This window comes from Chinchilla lanigera, unplaced genomic scaffold, assembly GCF_000276665.1.
Source record: "Chinchilla lanigera isolate Chin_1 unplaced genomic scaffold, ChiLan1.0 scaffold00020, whole genome shotgun sequence".
Taxonomy (NCBI): Eukaryota; Metazoa; Chordata; class Mammalia; order Rodentia; family Chinchillidae; genus Chinchilla; species Chinchilla lanigera.
In genome coordinates this window covers 15,398,457-15,418,655 of record NW_004955421.1, presented here as the reverse complement: position 1 = coordinate 15,418,655, position 20,199 = coordinate 15,398,457, and the positions used below count along the sequence as shown (strand labels likewise).

General features: G+C 40.8%; 1 protein-coding gene across 2 annotated transcripts in view; it reads right to left on the bottom strand.

The window, feature by feature from the left end:
- Window positions 1-20,199, bottom strand: part of Shq1 (SHQ1, H/ACA ribonucleoprotein assembly factor) — a 97,148-nt gene that overhangs the window by 36,879 nt on the left and 40,070 nt on the right. For both annotated transcript variants that reach the window (XM_005383768.2, XM_005383769.2), the window contains exons 9-10: window positions 18,934-19,057; window positions 2,529-2,649 (exon numbers count right to left, since the gene is read on the bottom strand). In XM_005383768.2, coding sequence (XP_005383825.1) covers window positions 2,529-2,649; window positions 18,934-19,057 — 245 coding nt within the window. The remainder of the gene's footprint in view (window positions 1-2,528; window positions 2,650-18,933; window positions 19,058-20,199) is intronic.

The window sequence follows — 20,199 nt, the reverse complement described above, 5'->3', positions numbered from 1 at the left end:
AAATCAATTCCTCTTGGTGCCATCCAGGGGATATTTGCAGTCAAGGGCACGACATGAATCTTCCAGTAGAGCTTAGAGAAAAGGGTCGCAGGAGTACTTTTACAGAAAACTAATGGGCAAAATCTGTAACTCAGAATAAAAATCCAGGACCTTTCATTTTTAAGATTTGCAAATATCTTCTATAAGACACAGATATCATAAGAGATAACTACCTAGTACTAAAACAAACTTATGATAACTGTTGCTCTAATGTCATTAATTTCATGTAAGAATGACTTTGCTACCTACATTCCAACAAATTTGTGCCAAAATAAATGTCTGACTGTAAAAATGGAATTCTATTAGAACTGTGCACTTGTCTGGTATTTCAAATAAAATTTTACAGTTTTTATTATTATAATCAAAACCACTGAAAACAGACTAAAGAAAACACACAACTGTTTTAAAACATAAAAATAAGGTGCTCCATTCCACTGGTATGTTATATGAAGAAATAAACCAGAAGGCAAAAAGTGATGAAAAATTAGTTGTGAAGATTGTGAATATGTCCGGCAGTATAATTAACTCAGAGCTCACAACGTCCACAGCAAGATGACACCACAAAGCCCAATCATGTTGCACTTATGAAATTTAAAATGATAATAAAAATTACAGAAACAAATATTTTATTTCAAAAGAGGAGAAAAACAAATCTTAAAACACAAAGTAAAAACCATGCAGTCCATTTAGAGAAACGAAAGTTACATTCAAATGGTCAAAGCTGAAGAACCAGCTTTGAAAAGCACTATCTGAAGAGTCCCTGGTTGTTGCCCTCTCCCACCTCTCTCCAATACCTGTGTCACTCCTGTTCGAAGTCACATTACTAACCTCAGAGCTAGTAACAACCTAAGGATCTTGCCTACTTCCCACAACTTAAAACCAAGAGCAAAACAAAATTCTTAAGAGAAAGTAAATCTGATAATTCCAAGATCAATTTGAGGATATATCCTTTTACTTTAATGAAATATGATCTCCTGGGTTTTTTGTTTTGTTTTGTTTTGTTTTTTGTCTTTTTGAGACAGGATCTCACTATGCAGTTTAGGCTGGTCTTGAGCTCACTTTGTAGCCCAGGCTGGCCACGAACTCGCAACGATCCTCCTGCCTCAGCCTCCCAAGTGATAGGATTACAGGTGTGTACCACTTCTCTGTTAATAAGGAAGGGGACAAACAGAAAAATAAGCTCGTGGACACGGGATCCTGCAACAAATCTCAATACTCATTACATGTTTATAAACCCCTACCCTCAAAAAAGCCCCACAAAGATAGACTATTTCAATTTAATTTTGAAATGAAAATGGAAGTAACATCAGGAAATGGCAGCAGGGTACTATATTTGAAAAGCTCAATTAGCAGGAGGACCAAAGGAAGTGATGACATGCCATTATGACCTCGGGGGTTAAAGATTCAATTTTCCATCTGGCAAAACCCAGATTTCCAACACAAACTCTGACATCACCTGCTGTACGTTATTAGGTGATATCTTGAGCTGTCCCTAAGCATTTTCCGTACAACAGGTATGTCCTCAAGTTATTTTTTTCGTATTTCACTCTATAATTACCTCCCTATGAACAGAAATTAAAAATAAACTCTATATAATGGCTGAGTCAAAACAATCATAGCAAAAGCCATACAAAAGCATTCATTTACCAATCACCATAATAATAAAAATATCACGATTATTTTCCTTGTAAGTCATGAATGATTTGTGCCATCATTTTCTACAGCACCCAGGAAGTGTACCAATCAAAAGCTCTATGCCCTCAATGAACACTTCTTGTTACTGAAATGGGTAACTTGGCCACGTCTGACAAGAATTAGATCTACAGAACTCCTCCACTAAAAAATTCACCATGCTTTAAAACTTCATAGCTAACCTACTACATTTTCTTGATTGAGGTAATGTAAAAATGCTTTTGGAAATCTGGCATGCCACGTGCTGGAGCCCATATGTGAGTACTCAGATGTATCAATACATGTGATCAGGAATCATGCTCTCAGGCTCCGACTGTTGTGTTTTCTTTAATTTGAACTATGGGCTCCCTACACCAGAAGACGGTCAGTGAATGCACGGCTCTCGTGGGAACTGGGTTTGTACCTGACGGTGCTTACACACATCAGTGTGAGTGTACAACCCCCACACACTCACTCCACACTATAAACATAAACTGCAGGCCCAGGTTCAGACATTGTCTTGAGACTTCATGTCGGACAGCAAGAATACAGAAATGAATACACAAAACTTTCTGGTGAAGCTCTATTTTCCAGTCTATACCTATACCAACTGCTTCTTATAAAATCAACCTTTAACTCCCTGCACTGCCTTCCCTAAACAAATTCAACAAGCTTCTCATGCTAGTCTAGTTACTCTACAGTGTTTGGTTGCTAAAGAGGCTTCTTTCTTATTAGAACTTACTACCCAGATTCTTCCTCTTGGAAAGTACTGTTTCAAAAACGTGAATGTATAAAATTCCTCAGTGATATAAACTTACTTGGCTTTCTGAATCCACACACAGTAATCTGAGATGTAGAGGTCATTGAGAATGTACGCTGGGTCATTTTCCTGAAATATTTTGTGGATATCCAGAAGACACTTCAAAACTGCACTTTTACCTGAAAGAATTTAAAAAATGTCAAATCATCCTTAAGAAAAAGACATGTAATTGTTTTTTTAACTGAGAAATTCAGATCCTTAGAGATAATACATTTAAAGTAGCTCAGAACTTGCCGGGCATGGTGCATGCCAATAATCCCAGCACACGAGGGTGAGGCAGGATCGCTGCAAGTTCACACAGTGAGTTCAAGGCCCGCCTGAACTACATAATGAGACCCTGCCTCAAAAACCTAAAAGCAAAATTAAAAAAAAAAATGTAGGTCAGATCTTAATCACTGCTTAAAGATATTTTGAAAATTCCTTTAGCACATGAAAATACGCCAGTCCTATTATGCCCAAACCTCTTTACTTCTTTCCTTAAGGGTTATGAATAATGTCTATTGTTACAGCTGATTAATGGCATAAAAATGATATAAAATATAACTAATCAACTAAACAAATGGAAGTTTTCCAAACCAAATGAGTATTTAAGTGCATCATATTTTAATTAATGTTCTTGTAATTCAGGCTTTGAAAATAACACGGAAAAATCATACTTCAATTTTCAAATATCTTTCTTTTTCATGGCAACACTTTTTTTCACAGAATTACCGAGTCTAACAAATTGTTTCACCTTAAAAAAAAGTGAAGAAAACTCAGATTGAAAGTAAAGTAAGACAATGCCACTTCAGACCTGAGCTGACCAAAAATACCTGACAAACAGACATCAAGTTTTAAAGTCTTGTTCAGCCTAGGGATGAGCTGCGAAGTATAAATGAGGACTGATGCACAGGTGGGGGAAAAGAGGGCCTTTCCAAGGGAAAGATCACAGAGATTTTTTTTCAAATCACCCAGCTCATTTCCTTCAGGTTGTTAAATGGACCTACTTTTAACCCAAAAGAAACTGCACAACTCAACACCTCCCTAGGTGTTTCAAACTCCATGGCATTCTCTGAAAGTTGTTGACTATGAGGTAAAGGATCTAGAGTAGCATCACTCCCTTTGCTCTGTAAAATGCACCGTTTTCCACGTAACAGTTTCATTCTTATCTTTACAGTTCTGAAATAAGAAAATACTGTGGGTTCAGAGACACTAGCTGTGTCTTCATCAACACGTCCCGCTTGACTTTTACATTATAAAAGAATCTGGAGCTAGATGATGACATTCCAAGATCTCTAAACTGTTGCCACTAAGCTTTTAATATATTTAACACTTAAAGGAAATTTCAAAGAGCAGAACTTCCACTTCATGTTTAATTCCCAATACCTGGAGGAGAACTTTGCAGCTATGGGTCTTGATCTAAGAATTTTAAGAATAAATGGATGACAATGATCCCCTAGCGTTAAACCCCTGAGATGTCTTCTATTCCATAATCCCATAAACCAAACCCTGATGATTTTTCCTTGGAAATGTCCCTTTCTCCACCGCTGCCTGAGCACCTATCCCCATCCACATTCCCTCAGTCATCTCATGCCTAGATTTTAAGAACCTTCTTTCCTAGCCCTCATGTTCCAGGGTCTCCTTCTGGTTCATTCTGTGACACACTGCTTTCCCTGCGTCTCCACCTTGCATGCGCCTACCAGGCTCTCTATGGACTTGATTCCAGGCCTTTGCTCAACTGGATTTTTTTTTTCTTTTCCTCCACTTCACCCAGCCTGTTGCAAAGGTCCAGCTCAAGGCACTGTCCACCATCATGTGTTGTGACTTGAAGTTCACACCTGACCTCTTTGGCTCTGTCTCTGTCGCGATGGGTGATTGCAGCAGCACAGCCAGGGAACTTGCAAGCATGTGGCTATTTAGATTTCTTTAAGTCCCTTTTATATTACTCTTTCCATCAGGTCCTCCACTTATCTAGCAGTTATCAGCAAAGGAAAACACTGACTGTCACATGGCCAGTGGCCAGAACCCTATAGGAACTCAAAGCTCCTGGCTCCCATCAGGCTTCATTAGGGAAGTAGGCTTGTCACCCATCAGATGAGCATAAAAAATTGCCAAGACCTAAATCTAAAACAATTATTTCTGCTCAAAGGCAACGCAGGAAAGTGACCCTTTTCAGGCAGTTCACTACCTGGTCCAAAGCAGACAAAAAGAAGGTATCCGCACAGTAATCCCAGCAGCTACTTTCCCCGCAGGAAGGCACTGACAGCTCCCCGCAGGATGTCAAATCCCCCAACAGTTAGGGATCCTCTAGGTTGACTTAGCTGCCTGAGCCATGCAAGAATGCCTCTGAGAGCAGTATCCCTTTATTCAAGAGAGACTTCACCACTCGTGTCGTGGTATTATAAATGACAAGGGCCGTGAAAGTTTTACTTCCGGGAAATGATTGTTTAATGACAACACAGAAACATAATGATAACATAAAGAAACTATGGATGACAATAATAAGTAGGTGTGCAGTAAACTGGATTTAACACATCCTTTGGCTTTCCTTTAAAGAGAAGGTAGGTTAAGAATAATGTGCTTCCTGTCTGGACAGATGTGGCATCTCAGGGTAATATATTTTAAAACAAAGACAAGATTGAGCTGTTCTAAATTAGAATCCTTGGGCTATCTGAAATCCCCCTATTAGCACACCAGGTTTGGCAACAATCTCTCACTGACAGACCAGCTCAAGGTTGAAGGCAGTTAGAAAGAAATGTCTCCCACTGCTAGAAGATGATCAGGGCAGTGGACATTTTTTTTCCTGTCTAAAAGCCAACGTAAGGAAAAATAATGCAGGCTGCTAGCTCTACACAGTAAGGGCTGAAATCTTAACTGCTGGGACACCGTGGCAGCTGGGTGGCTGAGATTCTCTTGTTATTTGCTTTTGCCTCGTGAAGTTTAGAGTGATATTAGCCAAGGAGCCCAAAAAAAGTAAAGAAAAAGGAGGTAGTTATTTTAAACACCTGAAGGAAAGCATGTCTCAGTCTTTATTTATAAAGTCACCTCGAAATAAAAGCCCATTTATCATCATCTGAACACACATAACTTTAGTAGATACTTGGTCAGATTGCTGCGATTTCATTAAGCCCATATTATCAAAAGGGATGTCTTATTAATTATTTCAACCTTAATTTTCATAGGTTATTTGACCATAAAAAAGGGGTAAGACAGAAAAATTGCATCAAATTAATTGAAATTACGAAAACCAAAGTGGGGGTATTTGACATCAGGCCCTGTATTACGGTTTAGATCTGAAATGTCACCCAACGTTGCACACGTTCCAAATGAGAGCTTTCCAAAGGCGCCTGGACGGTGGAGTCCTAACTGCATGGGTCATCACCCATAATGGGATCCCAGTTTGATGACATTATAGAAAGGGGATGGAGGCAGGAAGTGGGGTCTAGTTGCAAAGAGTGGGTCACGGGGGTGTGGTCTTGGGGCTCTATCTGTTCCCATGTCCGTCCTCTCCGGCTCTTCCCCTCTACCCCCTGGCTGCCATGAAGTGAGCAGCTTCCTTCCACCACGCTCTTCTGCTATGATGTTCTACTCTGCCACAGGTCTGAAAGCAACAAGGCCAGCTCACTGTGGACAGGAACCTCTGGTACCGGGAATTGAACTCAAGACCCTGTGCTTGCCAGGCAGGCGCTTATGCCACTGAGCTATATCCCCAACCAACAGGAATCTCTGAAACCGTGAGCCCAAATAAAGCTTTCCTCCTTCAAATTGGTTTTTTCAGGTCACAGTGATCCGAAGCTGACTAACACCCTCTTAAGACACACAATAAAATTAAGTCCCCAATAATTAACAAACACACATTAAATTCAGCATTAAAAAAAACACTGAGCTGGGGAAGGCTCAGTGGGAGAACACTTGCCTAGCATGCACAAGGCCCTGGGTTCAATTCCCAGCACAAAGAAAAGAAGAAAAGAAACTTCTGTTTGTATAATTTTTTATCCTCAGATTGTTCAGGTGCCATTTAAGCTGTTATGTTTCTGCACCTTAATAACAAACGCTTGAAGCAGTTAGTTACTACTTTAAGCACAAATTTACAATCTCACCACAATCTTTAAAGTACTTTGTTATTAAGATTGTTCTATATTCACAAGCAAAATTAACAGAAGCAAACTTATACTTCGTAAACATTCCTTCTGCTTTAAATGCACAGCACTCAATCTAATCCCTAATTTACTACCCAAGTCTCAAACCGAGCACTGCTTCTGGGAATAAGGTTCCAACTCTCCTTTTCCACACTAGTTTAGCATCCCATCCTAACATCCAGCACATCTTTCCACTGCAGCAGGCAGGAGCTCCCGCTTGCTCTGCACCAGGGACTTCACTGTCATTACATCATTACTCTCCCTTGTGTTTGTTTCTTGTTTCACACATGAAGAATCTGAGTCTCAAGGATATGAAGCAATTGGCCCAGATCACAGCTAGGAAACGAGTCAGGATTTGAAAGTAAGTGTGTCTGATTCTTAGCCACTATGCAATAAATATAGTGTCAGTATTTATCACCTTGTGTGAACTCCCTGACAGGAAAGGACATGACTTTTCATCTTTCTCCCCTGGTCTAGGACAATGTCCAGCAAATTACGTGATCCTGCTCAATAAAGGCTGGTGCTAAGCTGCAGGCTGGAGTACACAGAACCTAACTTCAACACCCGTGGTCAAACTACTCCATTAACGTGTTTTAGCTGAAACACTTTCACACTCTGTGGTTTGATCATTAATGTAATTTGCATCGGGACAAATGTCAAGCACATAACTTACTTACTCCTTTTCTCAGTGTTCTCTCTGCCCTGACAAAAGGCTGTAACTGAACCAGCTTTCTTTCATCACTGCACCATCAAAAGTACAAGTAGCCCAATGCTACATTTTGCCTTTTCTGCCCTAATCATCTCTATAAAACCTGCCCGTCTGGAAAGACAGCTCTGACATTAACTCCATCTTCAAGTCACTTGTCAAAGCAGTGGCTGTTTCAGTTTAAAAATACACAGTCCAATGTCTTCAAGTTACCTCGCAGCAGCATGACTAACTTCAAAAAGTCCCCATGTATACAGTGAACAAAAAGGTAGGCTAGGAAGCTGAAGATGCGTGTAACAAAGCTCTTGAAACAGCTGCAATCTATCCCTGGGTTAAAAAAAGCGAACAACTCTAAGTCTCAAAAATTGTAAAATTGTATGTGTAATATTTTCATTCAATGATTCTACCCTAAAGTGTGTACCTCAATGCCCCGTGAAAATTATTTTCCTACTTTAATTAAGACTATTACCCTTCATTTTCCAATGTTATTACTTACTATTAAATGTTTGGATTCTTTGGAATAAGTTTGGTTTCAAATTGGAAAAATTAAAATGGTGCACGAGGTCAGAAATAAGAGATAGAATTACATGGGAAAAAAGACAAGGCTTCAAACGGCTCCTAAAAGGAAAAAGACCACCCAGCCTGCCACCTAGAAGTCTCTTGGTGATATGAAATACTGATAAAGGTGAAGGTAGAGAGCAACAAAACCTCTACCATATCACAGCAATGTCTGCTTACTGCCCCATGATTTGCACAGTGGGAGGGCTGAAGTTATGTGTCTTCACATTTTATAGTCAATACCATTCAGTAAAAGTAATTAGATATTTATTTCTACATTCAAGTTTAATGGGCCGGGGATATAGCTCAGCGGCACAAGCGCCTGCCTGGCAAGTGCAGGGTCCTGAGTTTGATTCCTGGTACAAAAAAAAAAAGTTAATACATGCAAGTTTAATTTACATTAAAAGATTGCACAAAAATTCTGACTTATCAAAGCAAGTTCTTGGGTTCTGCTCCCCAATTCTAAAAAGCCAAGGAAAAGTCATTAAAAAGCTACCCATAAAAGCCAGACGTGGTGGTGCATGCCTGTAATCCCAGCACTCAGGAGGCTGAGGCAGGAGGATCCTTCCAAGTTCAAGACCAGCCTGGGCTACAAAGTGAGCTCAAGGCCAGCCTGAACTGCATAGAGAGACCCTGTCTCAAAAAGACCAAAAAAAAAAAAGCTACCCATAATCTTGTGCAGCAATTAGGTGATTTTTCCATAGAGTAAAATAATTACCACTGTTGCACTGCAGTTCAATGTGTAGCCCAGCGTTGGCTTGTTCATTTCTTAGCTATCTGAGACTTAATCTGTTTCCACAGGAGTAAGTTCCGAGGGAAATCCTTAAGAACTGCTTTGGGAATTAAAGGAGGCAATGTGTAAGCAAGGCATAGGACAACAGGTCATGAGGATAAAGGTCCTGGGACTCCCGTGGCCCCTCCCCGCCCCAGGCCTGGGAAGCATCTGCCCACCTATCCTGCCTCCTGCAGGCCACTGTAGTTCAGACCATGTTGCTTGGCCTGGGCTACGGAGGGCCCACGTAAGAGTAACAGTCCTCTCTTCTCCACGCCACCAACTCTGCCCCTGGGGATGATGCTACCCAAAGTGTTACCACCAGGTGACTTCAGTCTCCTCAGCAAGCTCCTGCACAGCTCCCACCGTTATCTACCCATCCCTCCAACCCCAGGTCTCTAGACAATGAGAGGATCTGCCTTATTTTGGCCATAGAACTCTTATTTTCTTGTCTGGTTTTTGTTAAACTTCTACTTTCTCAGGGAATGCCCTTCTTCCACTTCTTTTCAAAACCTTACACATTCTTTCCGCAGTAACTACCCCAATGCTTCATTTGTCAGGTCTGTGCTGTCTGCTTCTTTGTCACCCCCTTGTTTCCCCCTCATAGCACCCCATGGGGCAGAGTGCAGCGTGGGGCACTGGAATTTCAGGGTTCATCCCTTCCACCCCGACTGCCTCAGGCTGACAATAACAATGCAAAGCAGCGGACAGAGGGAAGGGGCTGCTTTCTTCAGGCTTCAGGTGTTACTACCTGAGCTAACACAGGACACATCCTAGCTCCTTCGCCTGGCTGACGCTCAGGCCCTGCACAGGGTAGAATCTAGGGATCCAGCTGGGGCAGAAGGAGCAGGCTCCTGGGACAGCCCTCACCGGAGCTAGAGACTGGCAGGTCCAAGGGGGTGGGAGAAAGATGGGCTGGCACTGACCTTGCTTTCCAGCACAGACTGAAAACAGATCCACGCAGGCAGGCCTACGCTCTCAGACATGCTATGGCTCTTACAGGATATTCATCTTTAACTTCATGGCTTAAAGGTTTAGAAGTGGTGAAAGACCATTTCTTTCCTTTTCCTTTAAACAGCCCCCCAAACTGGCAGTACGGCATATTCACATGGCCGCTGCAGGCTACACATGGCCGTGCATCTCCCCAGCTCACCCAGGCCTTGTTCCTCTCTGTCTGGCAGACCCTGCCCTCCTCACTGACTGCCACACATGGCCTGGCAGTCAGCTCCATTTGCTTCTCCTAGACTGGAGGGGCCTGCTCGAGTGTGAGCCAAATAGTCAGGGGCATGTCATCCGCGGAGGGCAAAGGAACAGCTGATCCACTTCAACACTGGCCATGCTGGAGGACGAAAAGCAAAGACCTCGGCTCTCTGTGCAAGGGCCCCCTCCAATCCTTTCACACGTACCTGAGGTGACACTGGTAAAGTTACTCTACAAAGAGCCAGGAAGCAAGTATTTCAGCTTTGCAGCTTTGCAGCAAGCACTCAACTCTGCTATTAAATCACAAGAGCAGCCGCGGGTAACATGGAAGGGAATGAGCATGCCTGTATGAAACTTCATTTGTGGACATTAAAATACGAGTTTCATAAGTTTTCATAAATCAGAAAATACTATAATTATTTCGATCCTTTGTAGCTATTTAAAGAGGTAAAAGCTCCTAGCTCACACAGGATGGATTTAGCCTGTTACAGAAATTTAAAATATTTCCTGAAAGGATTCTCCATTGTATCTTACAAACACTTGTGTTTTTTTAATCTTACCTTTCATTATTCCACAAACCCTTTATGAACTAAAACACTGCACAGATTTGATTCCTGTCTCTTGAAATACATGCCTGCCACTTGCTACTTCTGCAATATTAATGTCTAATAAAGGAAACTCTCAATTTCATAAATAAAACTCTAACATGTTCTCCAAACACAGTGCTACCTCAGCTGTCCAACTCCATCATTCCAAATTTATGTTCAGATAACGAAAAGTTTGAGAACTGAACATATTTTTCCCATAAGAAATAATGGAAAACCAAGTAATTGGCTCTGAGGCCCAAAAATTACACTTACAAATTCATCTTTCCCAGACTTTAACAAATTTCACAGTGATTTCTTTCTTTAATTCTATCATGGTTCTTACAATTTTCCTCTGAGCTTTACTGCTGGTATCACTAACTTTCTTTGGAGCCATGGTTACACTATTTTATACAAATAAAGCACACACACAAAAAACCCACAGTGACAAATGCAGTAAAGCACCAACACAAGCACTGTATCCTGTCTGGGCCAGAGCAGCACTTAGACTCAAGTGTCAACCCCTTTGTGTCCATGCGAAATACAACATGTGATTCACTCCCGGCCCACACAGGTTATAAGTTGAATTTTCAGTTCAACTATCAAGTAAAGTTACAAACACCAAGCAGATTTTTTTCAAACTTTGCTGTTCAAGTAGTGAAAAGTTCAAGCTTAGAGCTGTTCAACAACCAAGTTGTCACTATACTCTATTCAATTTACTTCATCTAGGTCCCAATATTAATATGCAACAAAACTTGATCCATTAGGGTCAAACAAAAGATTCTGCCCAAATTTTTTTTTAATTTATACAATTTTCTGTCTTTATCTTCTTAATTATAGAAAGTAGAATGAAAATTATTTCCACCAAAAAAATCTCAAAACTGACTTGAAATTTATTTTAAGTGGCACTAACAACAGTTTTTTCAAAAAACCACACAATCAAACCATGTAACTAGCGCTCTCTGTTTTCTACATTGCTCAGCTTAGAAATTTTAAAAAGTAGCTTAAATAAATAGTACAGGAAGTGCAATGCAAATTTAAATTATACCTGAGTATTTTAGAGGTTAGCTGATTTGGAGCTTCACCCACCAAAGCATTACTACAATTCAAATTTTCAAAGAACATTAACATTTAAAATTATTTTAAGCAACTTTTTATAGCCAAATAACTGTAAGCTGTTACTCATGAGTGGCAATTAAAAAGCAATTTATTATTTGTAAACCATGCGGGAAACACGGCCCCCTACAGCATACTTCAAAAGAATGAGAAAATCTTCACATAAATGTAACCCAGAAATTACCCTAAGAGCAAGCTAAGCATTTTTAGTAGTTAAACAGCATTTGATGAGTAAAAAGAACATTATAGGGAATTTGTGGGGCTGGGGATTTAGCTCAGCGGCACAGTGCTTGCCTGGCAAGCACAAGGTCGTGAGTTCGATTCCCAGTACCGGAAAACAAAACAAACAAACAAAAAAACAAAAACCAAAAAAAAAAACAATGGAAGGGAATTTGTGGAGATGACTGGCATTTGGTTTTCTTCCCTTTAATGTTAAGATCACATAAAATATACTTCTACAGGGGAATACAGGTATAAACCCACAAATCCTTTGAGGATAAACAACACATGAATGGAAACAAGGTGCCATTTAAGAGATTCAGAACATGGATTTGCACTCTGAGGAAGAGACAGGGTGAAAGGAGTCTGCTTTGTCACCGTTCCACTCCCCTCTCCGATGCTGGGCTCTCTGGGGGTAGCTCCTGCCGTCCTCCGCAGTGCCCTCCTTAATGGGATTAGCTAGTGTGGACGTGGTCAGCAAAAACAGGTACAAACGCTGCTTCAAAGTCTGACTTTAATTCTGTGTGTTTCAGATTCCTGAACGCACCATGATAGCTCCATTCTCAGAAAAACGAATTACCAGAAGGAATTCAGTAGGAAATATAAAGTTCAAGAACAATTTGAAATACAAGGAAGAAAACCAAGAATTACCATCTCCTTATGAGAAGGAAATTTAGTGATAATACTAAAGAAGCAGAGGTATAAATTCTGAATGACCAGTTAACAAAGGAGCAGCAACTAGTTTCAGCTGTGCAGCAAATGTCAGGAGCAGGTGCAGAGGGACTTCCATCACCTGGTTTTAATGAACCCTTCTTCACTGAGGACACTGCTCCTCCACCAACTCCCTCCTGCTGTTCACCCGCGATGAGATCACCCCGCTTCATTTTGTGTCCAACACTACCCTTCGAGTCCCCACTCAAACCTCATGCCCTCTGTGAAGTGTTTCCTGGGCCCTACAGAAACATCACTTCTTTCTTCTGTGAAGTACCTAATTCACGCTTCTTGTAATGCACTTACGCTGTCTATGGATTTTACATTACTGATGGACTTCTCAGCTTCCCTGCTAGCCTGTGAGGAGGCATTCGGCCTCTGAGTAGGCATTCACTCAAAATATCTGTTGAATGAATCAATTAACAGATGAACTTGTCAAGCTATCAACATGTGCTTGACAGCATTAGGGAAATGGTAAGAGCTGAGGAAAAGAAGTCAAATGCATCACAGGCTTCCCCGTCGGAGGTTACACGTCCCAAACTTCAGTTCCCAATTCCCTGACTCTCTGTGTTCGTCCTCTTCGTTCTCTTCAGTGCCCAACCTCATAACTGCTGCATCTCCAGGCCCAGCTCATCACCTCACTACAGCAAGCATGCAACAAAAACCTCCGGAATAAATCTCAGCGTCATTTCATAGAATATATTTAAAGAGTGAAAACTGAAAGGCCAGACAATTCTTGAAGATGACCAAAACTCAAAGAAACTAAAAGCAGATAACTGTTAATATTGGAAAATCTTAGTGACTTCACTTTGAGTATTCCAGTTTGGGGATCTCTCCTCTACAGTTCAATTTTAAAAAGCATTTGCCAGGGCTGAGGATGTGGCTCAGTAATTTAACACTTGTCTGACATATGCAAGGCGCTTGGTTCCATCCCAAGCATTTGAAAAAAGGAAAAGAAAAAAGAAAGAAATTCACTTTCAAGGTCAGGGTTTCATCAGAATTTAGAACTCACTTAATACACTCACCACACCTCAATTCTTAAACAGTAACTTTTCTTTAAAAGAGATCAGCCACAAACCCCGTGCTCAGTGCCCCAGTTCTCTCCTTTTACATTGTTCATGTGTTGTATCTATGACAGGGCTTTGTAAAGCAGTAATCTCTGAAAAAGTGATTATTACTATTGAGCTCAGTTAATGCCTGAAATGTAAGGGTTATTAATGACTTGAAGTAAAAGTGGCTTATAACTGGTGACAATAACTAGACCCCAGAAGGCTGTTCCTCGGCTTGTGGCTACTATCCAACTTTCAGGGTTTACAAAAAGTAGGTTTCTACTAGCCTTAAGAACAAGACAGAATAGCTGAGTGTGCTGGTGCAGTCCTGTAATCCCAATACTTGGGAGGCTGAGGCTGGAGGATCACTGCGAGTTCAAGGCCAGCCTGAACTACACAATGAGACCTTGTTCAACAAAATAAAGCACACAAAGGACAGAATAAAATAACTAGCTGTATACGTTTTTATTAGCCAAAAAAATGTATACAACTATCCAAACATTCAGTTATACCCTCCACATTACAGTGGATAGATTTAAATTTGAAACACAGTAGCAGAGTGATTAAGAGCCTAGACTTAGGGGGGCAGCAGGCGGCAACATCTTATGCAGGAAAAATCACAACATACAAAAAATAAAGAGAACTGTATCATGAATCCCACATACTGACTGCCCAGTCAGCAAGTATTAATTCATGGCCACATTTGTTTAAGCTACAACCCACTTAATTTCCCCACAGCCCATTGTGGACTATTTTGAGGCAAATCTCAGACTTCCTATAATGATTTCAATTAAGTCTAAGGGCACAGACTTTTGAGTGGGACAGATGCAGAGTCACATTCCGGCTCTAATATCTAACTGTTGATGCCCTACTCGGGTATTAGAGTGCCTTCTGTCTGCAATAAAGGGGACAGTCATTCCTGCCTCTCAGGACTGCATTAGGAGTAAAACATGAGAAGGAGGTGTCTGAGAAAATGCTAAGATACAGAGTATAGCTAATACATGGCAGCTGTGGTTGTGACTACTGCACTAGAGTCTGAAGACAGACACTGTTAGACTCATTTCCCCTGAGCTCACACAGATGAAACAGGTACTAAAGACATACACTGTTAGAAAGAAGCCCTAAGAGAGGCTGGCATGGCTTATATCTAGACCTCCTCACAAAGCCTCAGGCACTCATACATAGGGCTTTTTGGAGGTGACTGGATCATAGAAGTGTGATACGGAATTAGGCCACTCACTGATTTAGCATAGTTCTGGGTGTGGATGAGACCAACCACTAGGCTTTGTAGCCTGGATGGAATAAAAAGGAAAAGGTGGAGGAAGGCTGCTGCTTCCTGCCTGCCATGCCATGAACTGTTTCTCCTCTGCCATGCCCCTCTGCCAGGCCACCCTGCTTTGGAGCCAGCTGACTACAGAGTGAAACCTCTACAAACTGTGAGCTGAACTACTTGTGGGTGTTGGGTATTGTGCCCCAGCAATGAGAAGATAACCAAGAGTACAATCTCTGTGATGGATGATCTTGACTATCAACTTGATTGGCCTGAGAGGCACCTAGGACGTTAGTAAAGGACACTATATCTGGCCCCTGGTCCCGTCCTCTCTGGCTCTTCCCTTGCTCTCAGTTTCCTGGCTGCTACCAAGCGAAATCTGGTAGAAATCTGCTACCAGATTTCTTTCACCCTGTCTTTCTACCATGATTCTTCTGCCTTGGCACCAGCCAACCATGGACTAAAACTTCTGAGTCTGTGATGCAAAATAAGCCCTCTCTTCCTTTAAGGTTGTGTCTGTCAGGTATTTCATCCCAGCCACAGAAAGCTAACCAATACAATGTACTTGCCATGACAATCTTAACTGTAAGGTACAGGATTGGTGGGTGACATCAGGAAGCCAGAAGCAGCGGTGTGCCGCACTGCAGCTGAGTGGGAGGGAATGTTCTGGAAGCGGGTGGTACTTCCCACCACAGACAGAGCAGACTCCTCACTGCCGTTGGCTTCCAACCCAAGGAAGCCAAGGTTTGCTTTTCAAATGAAGTTCCAAGAGAACATTTTAAGTACTAAAATCAGATTCTTTTTGTAACTAGAAGTGGTGAGAAAACTTGTTTGTAATGTAAAGTGATAGAAAAAGTTATAGGGTATCTATTATAGGAGATATATATTCAATCCAAAAAACAAAATCAGAATGAACTCAAAATGGAAAGTACAAGAAAATTAAGCTGTTGTTTCCCTCCCACCTCAGCACATTCAGCCTCTCCCACAGGAGTGGGATGTGGAATACCTTATGAAATCAACAAGATTCAGGTATCAGTACAAATACTCAGTAAATGGCATAAATAATTTACGATCAATTATTAAACTGTAAGACTTGTCACTTACAAATGGAACAAGACTTCTGAAGATATATGAGAGAAGCCCTTCTCTTTTCAATCCTTCTTTTGTTTCCAACTAACAGCACTTAACAGATGTTTCCATGAAGGGTTCTACCCCTTCTTCACAGAAGAATGGAAAAAGGATGAGGCAGTTGTGGTTTAGACCTAGATTGTCCCCCAAAGCCTCAAAAGTTCAGTGGTGATGCTTTTGGAAGGTGTCCGGATCAGAGGGGCGTCACAGCTGAGTGTGCTGTTAGGACACAGGGCCCAGTGCAAAGAGGTGGGTCACGGCCGTGACCTGGAAGGGCCTGTCTCCCTCCCTGACCCCCCTTCCTCTCCCTGCAGCTTTCCTCCACCAGATTCAGTTACCACGACCTTCCCGCCTTGAAGCCAGCCAGCTACAAACCGAACCAAAACCTGGGAGCCGGAAAAACCTCTCCTTTAAGTTGCAGGCGTCAGGAATTTTGTCCCAGCGGTGAGGAAGTGACCAAGACAGCAGTTCATGCTGCTGCTGAGACAGGGACAAAAGACAAAAGGGGGAATCGTGTGCCCCAAGAAGACTGACGGAGCGCCTTGGTTGAGCACAAAGGACTTAAGGTGCAAAAGCTGCACTTCCTGACCTTACAGGAGTTTGGATTAAACATAAAGCAACTAGAAAAGCTAAACACAGCCTCTGGAAGAGGGGAAGGAGAAAAGGAAGATGTACAAACCTGAGACGAGCCAAAGGCTGAGGAAAGGGTCCTTGTAAAGGCTACTGTGAAGTCCGATAGAGCAAATCCATAGTCCTTTGGAGACCCCTGTCTTAGTCCATCAGTTCTAATGAAATACTCAGTAGCTCTGAAGCATTTCACGTTGGTTTTGGAAGCTCATTCCATTTCAGATCAATATTTCTTTGAGGGAAAATGAGTTATTCATTACTTTCAACTATGGAAGCACTATACTGGCCTCTGTAATAAAACTGAATGCTATGATTTTGAATTATAAGTAGACATGAATTTATTCTTGGAAAACACGACATGCCAAGCTAAAGCTACCACCACTGAAATTACGGGGTGTCCAAACAAATGAGACTCTTCAGTGACAATAATGGCATCCCTGCGCCATCCACCTGCACAAACACAGACTGCAATCCTCATGCGGAATGTGTCGTCTTCACAGCTCAGGGCACGAATTCTAGACATTCCAGCTTCTTGCACTAACCACAGCCCAAATTAGTCACAGAAGCTACTGTGTGTGGCTTCGAGAGGATTCGGATTCATTTTTAGTATCAAGGCCTATAGTGTGTTATTTCAAGTTTTCTGTTGCTATCGTAATACAGCTGATAAGATTATTTCTTGCCAGAGTGATAACGATGCAAAGTTAAGTCTCAACTGCAATTCTGACCCACTAAAACTGTTTGAATAATTGATTAGTGTAGAAGTCAAAGCGATCAAATTTATTTTTGGTTATGCAATCACAGAACTGATTACTTTTCAAATAAAACCCCACAGAATTAGATTATTTCCCAGAATAAAAAGTTACATGTAGTAGTTCACACGTGCGAGTGAGTGTGTGGGCAAAGTGTACACGAAGGCTGTGCTGCTGTTTTCCCTCTGCAAGCCATGATGTAATAGATAATCACAAACTGCATCCCACTGTTTATGAGTAATGCCCAGATAATCTAGTGTGACATAAAGAAGAAATTAATTGTGATGTGAGGCTCAAGCTCAACAATCAGTCATTTACAGTAGATTGATTTTTCAAGGTAATTTTCACAATTTAAGAAGTATCTTGTATGGAAGGCAAGAAGAAATAACACACATACAAAAAAAAAAAAAAAAAACCAAAAAATCAGTTTGCTTCCCACTGTTAAGCTAAAGAAGATAGATTTCTCAATGATAGTGGCTCTTTTATCCTATAACCGACAATCCTTCACAATAAAATGCAGCTGTTCTAAATCAACTCGATGAATAATGAGGCATCTTTCATTTAACTATGATTTATTTTTACAATTATTGTCTCCTTTAAAAGAATGTACTTCAAACACAATTTTTCCTCCACAGAGCAAGAAAACTACTTTCAAATAGAAGAAACACCTAGGTACACCCTGAGGCAGGCTGAACACTAAGGATGTAATTCTCCCCATTAAGCTAGTGAAGTCACCTAAATATAGAAAGATCAACTTCGCTTCTGTCCCCTTCTTATCCTGAAGTCTAAAAACCAAGCTCCCAGAAACTTTCTTTTAATCTAAGGACAAAAGAAAAGACCCCATGGGGGGACCAAGAATGAACATAAGACACCAAAGTGACCTTTAAGTAAATGTGCCAGAGCGAAGCCACACAAATGGGTGGTGCCCTCTTCAAAGTCACTGCCTTAGAAACTGCATACTTACTCTAACGATGCCGTTACGGGCACTGTGGAATTTGTTTTAGGCCCTGAAATTGTCCACATCTTTAATGTTAGCAAGTATTTATCTTCTCAGGCTGCACTTAACAAAGTCCTCGGAGTAGTGGTGCTTTTCTGTGGAAAGTCCTTCTTGACATCCAAGTCTAGGTGACCAGTTCCCTCCTAAATGATCCCTGAACTTCCCCTCCAGAGCACATCTCACTCTACCCTGGAAGTTTGACTTATTTATCATCTGTCTCTCTGATAAAACTGACTTCCTCAGGGCACAGAAGTTGTCTGTCTTCTTTATTATTATACCCGTAGTCCTACCATAGTGCCTAACAACTACAGGTACCCAAGAAATACTGAATAAAGTCATCCACCATAAAATAAAGTGGTTTGGAATACTGTGTATATTTCCGCCATCTATCCTAGCCATTTCTCTGAGAAGAGTATCACAGCTTTGTGCTCATATCTATTTAGAGGGATGATTACTTTATGTAGCTGGGGGACAGGTTTGGATTTGATCATTTTCATTACTTATTTATATATAGAAAAAAGCAAAACTTATGATTATGTCTTCACATACTAAAACATTACAACTTTCTCAGTCCCAAATTTGCAAGCATAATGTCTTACCCAGCTGCAGTATCTTTACGGCATCTCTGTGTGCCTTCATTACCAGCTTAAAATGACGATAAAGGGGGTAGCACAAAACTCTTCTTCCAAAAGCCACCAGGATTTCGTGAACATTAGTCCAAGTCTGTGAAATGTCATTTTAATAAGAAGTCATTTCCATAAAACACGTCACACGAACAAACGTGCCCAATAAAACCAGAAACTATTTTCAATTAAAAACAATAAACTTGGATCATCAGAAAGCCAATTAGAAAGGAAATAAAAAACCAGAAAATGAGATTCTTTTTGTACACCTCACGATAAAATATCCCAACACAGTCTGTAATTTCTCATTGTATATAAAGCTATCTCAAAAGCTCCTTAAAAATCACATATGTAGCAGGAAAGTTTCAGAGTCTCAAGTATTACAAATAAGCTAAAACACATGGCCATTAGCAAAATACAGATGTAGAGAAAAGACATTTTTTAAACGATACCTGTTTCATGTGTGTTGTCTTTTAGGGCTATTCAAGATGGCACAGATCAAGGATATACAAGAACCATTTAGTAAAGTATGTTGATAGACAATCTCTGCCCTCCTTTTTGAAATATTTTTATGTATTTTTTGTTTTGTATTGCACTGTTTTTGAGACAGGGTCTTGCTAGGTAGTTTCAAGCTGGCCTTGAACTCACTGTGTAGCTGAGGCTGATCTCAAACTCTCAGCAATCCTCCTGCCTCAGCCTCTCAAGTGCTGGGATTACAGATGTATGCCACCATGCCTGGCCCTAAAAATTTTTAATATGCGCTTTAGCCATGACCTATACCTGACTCTTTACTTCGGTAATTTGGTTTTACTTATCACAGAGAAAATACTGTAACTGATTTCTGAGGAAAAGTATTTTATCTTGAAAGGTATCTAACTGATACCACCAGCAATTCAAAACTTAGTAAAAACACTAGACATGGGCTGGTGGTGTAGCTCAGTGGTAGAACACCTGCTACCATGTACAAGCCCTGGGTTTGACTGCCAGTAACCCCAACCCCTAAAATACACTAGAAAGAAAAAATTTTATGCAATTTAACTGGTTTTTGGTAAGGAAAGTATAAAAATGTAAATCATATGTAAAACAAAACATAAAATTAATACTAAAGGAACAAGATAATTTCCATATATTTTAATCACTTATGGTATGAGAGATGACTTAGTATACTAAGTTTTGCTTTGTTTTGTTTTATTTTTTGGTACTGGGAAGCCAACTCATGACCCCATGCTTGCCAGGCAGGCG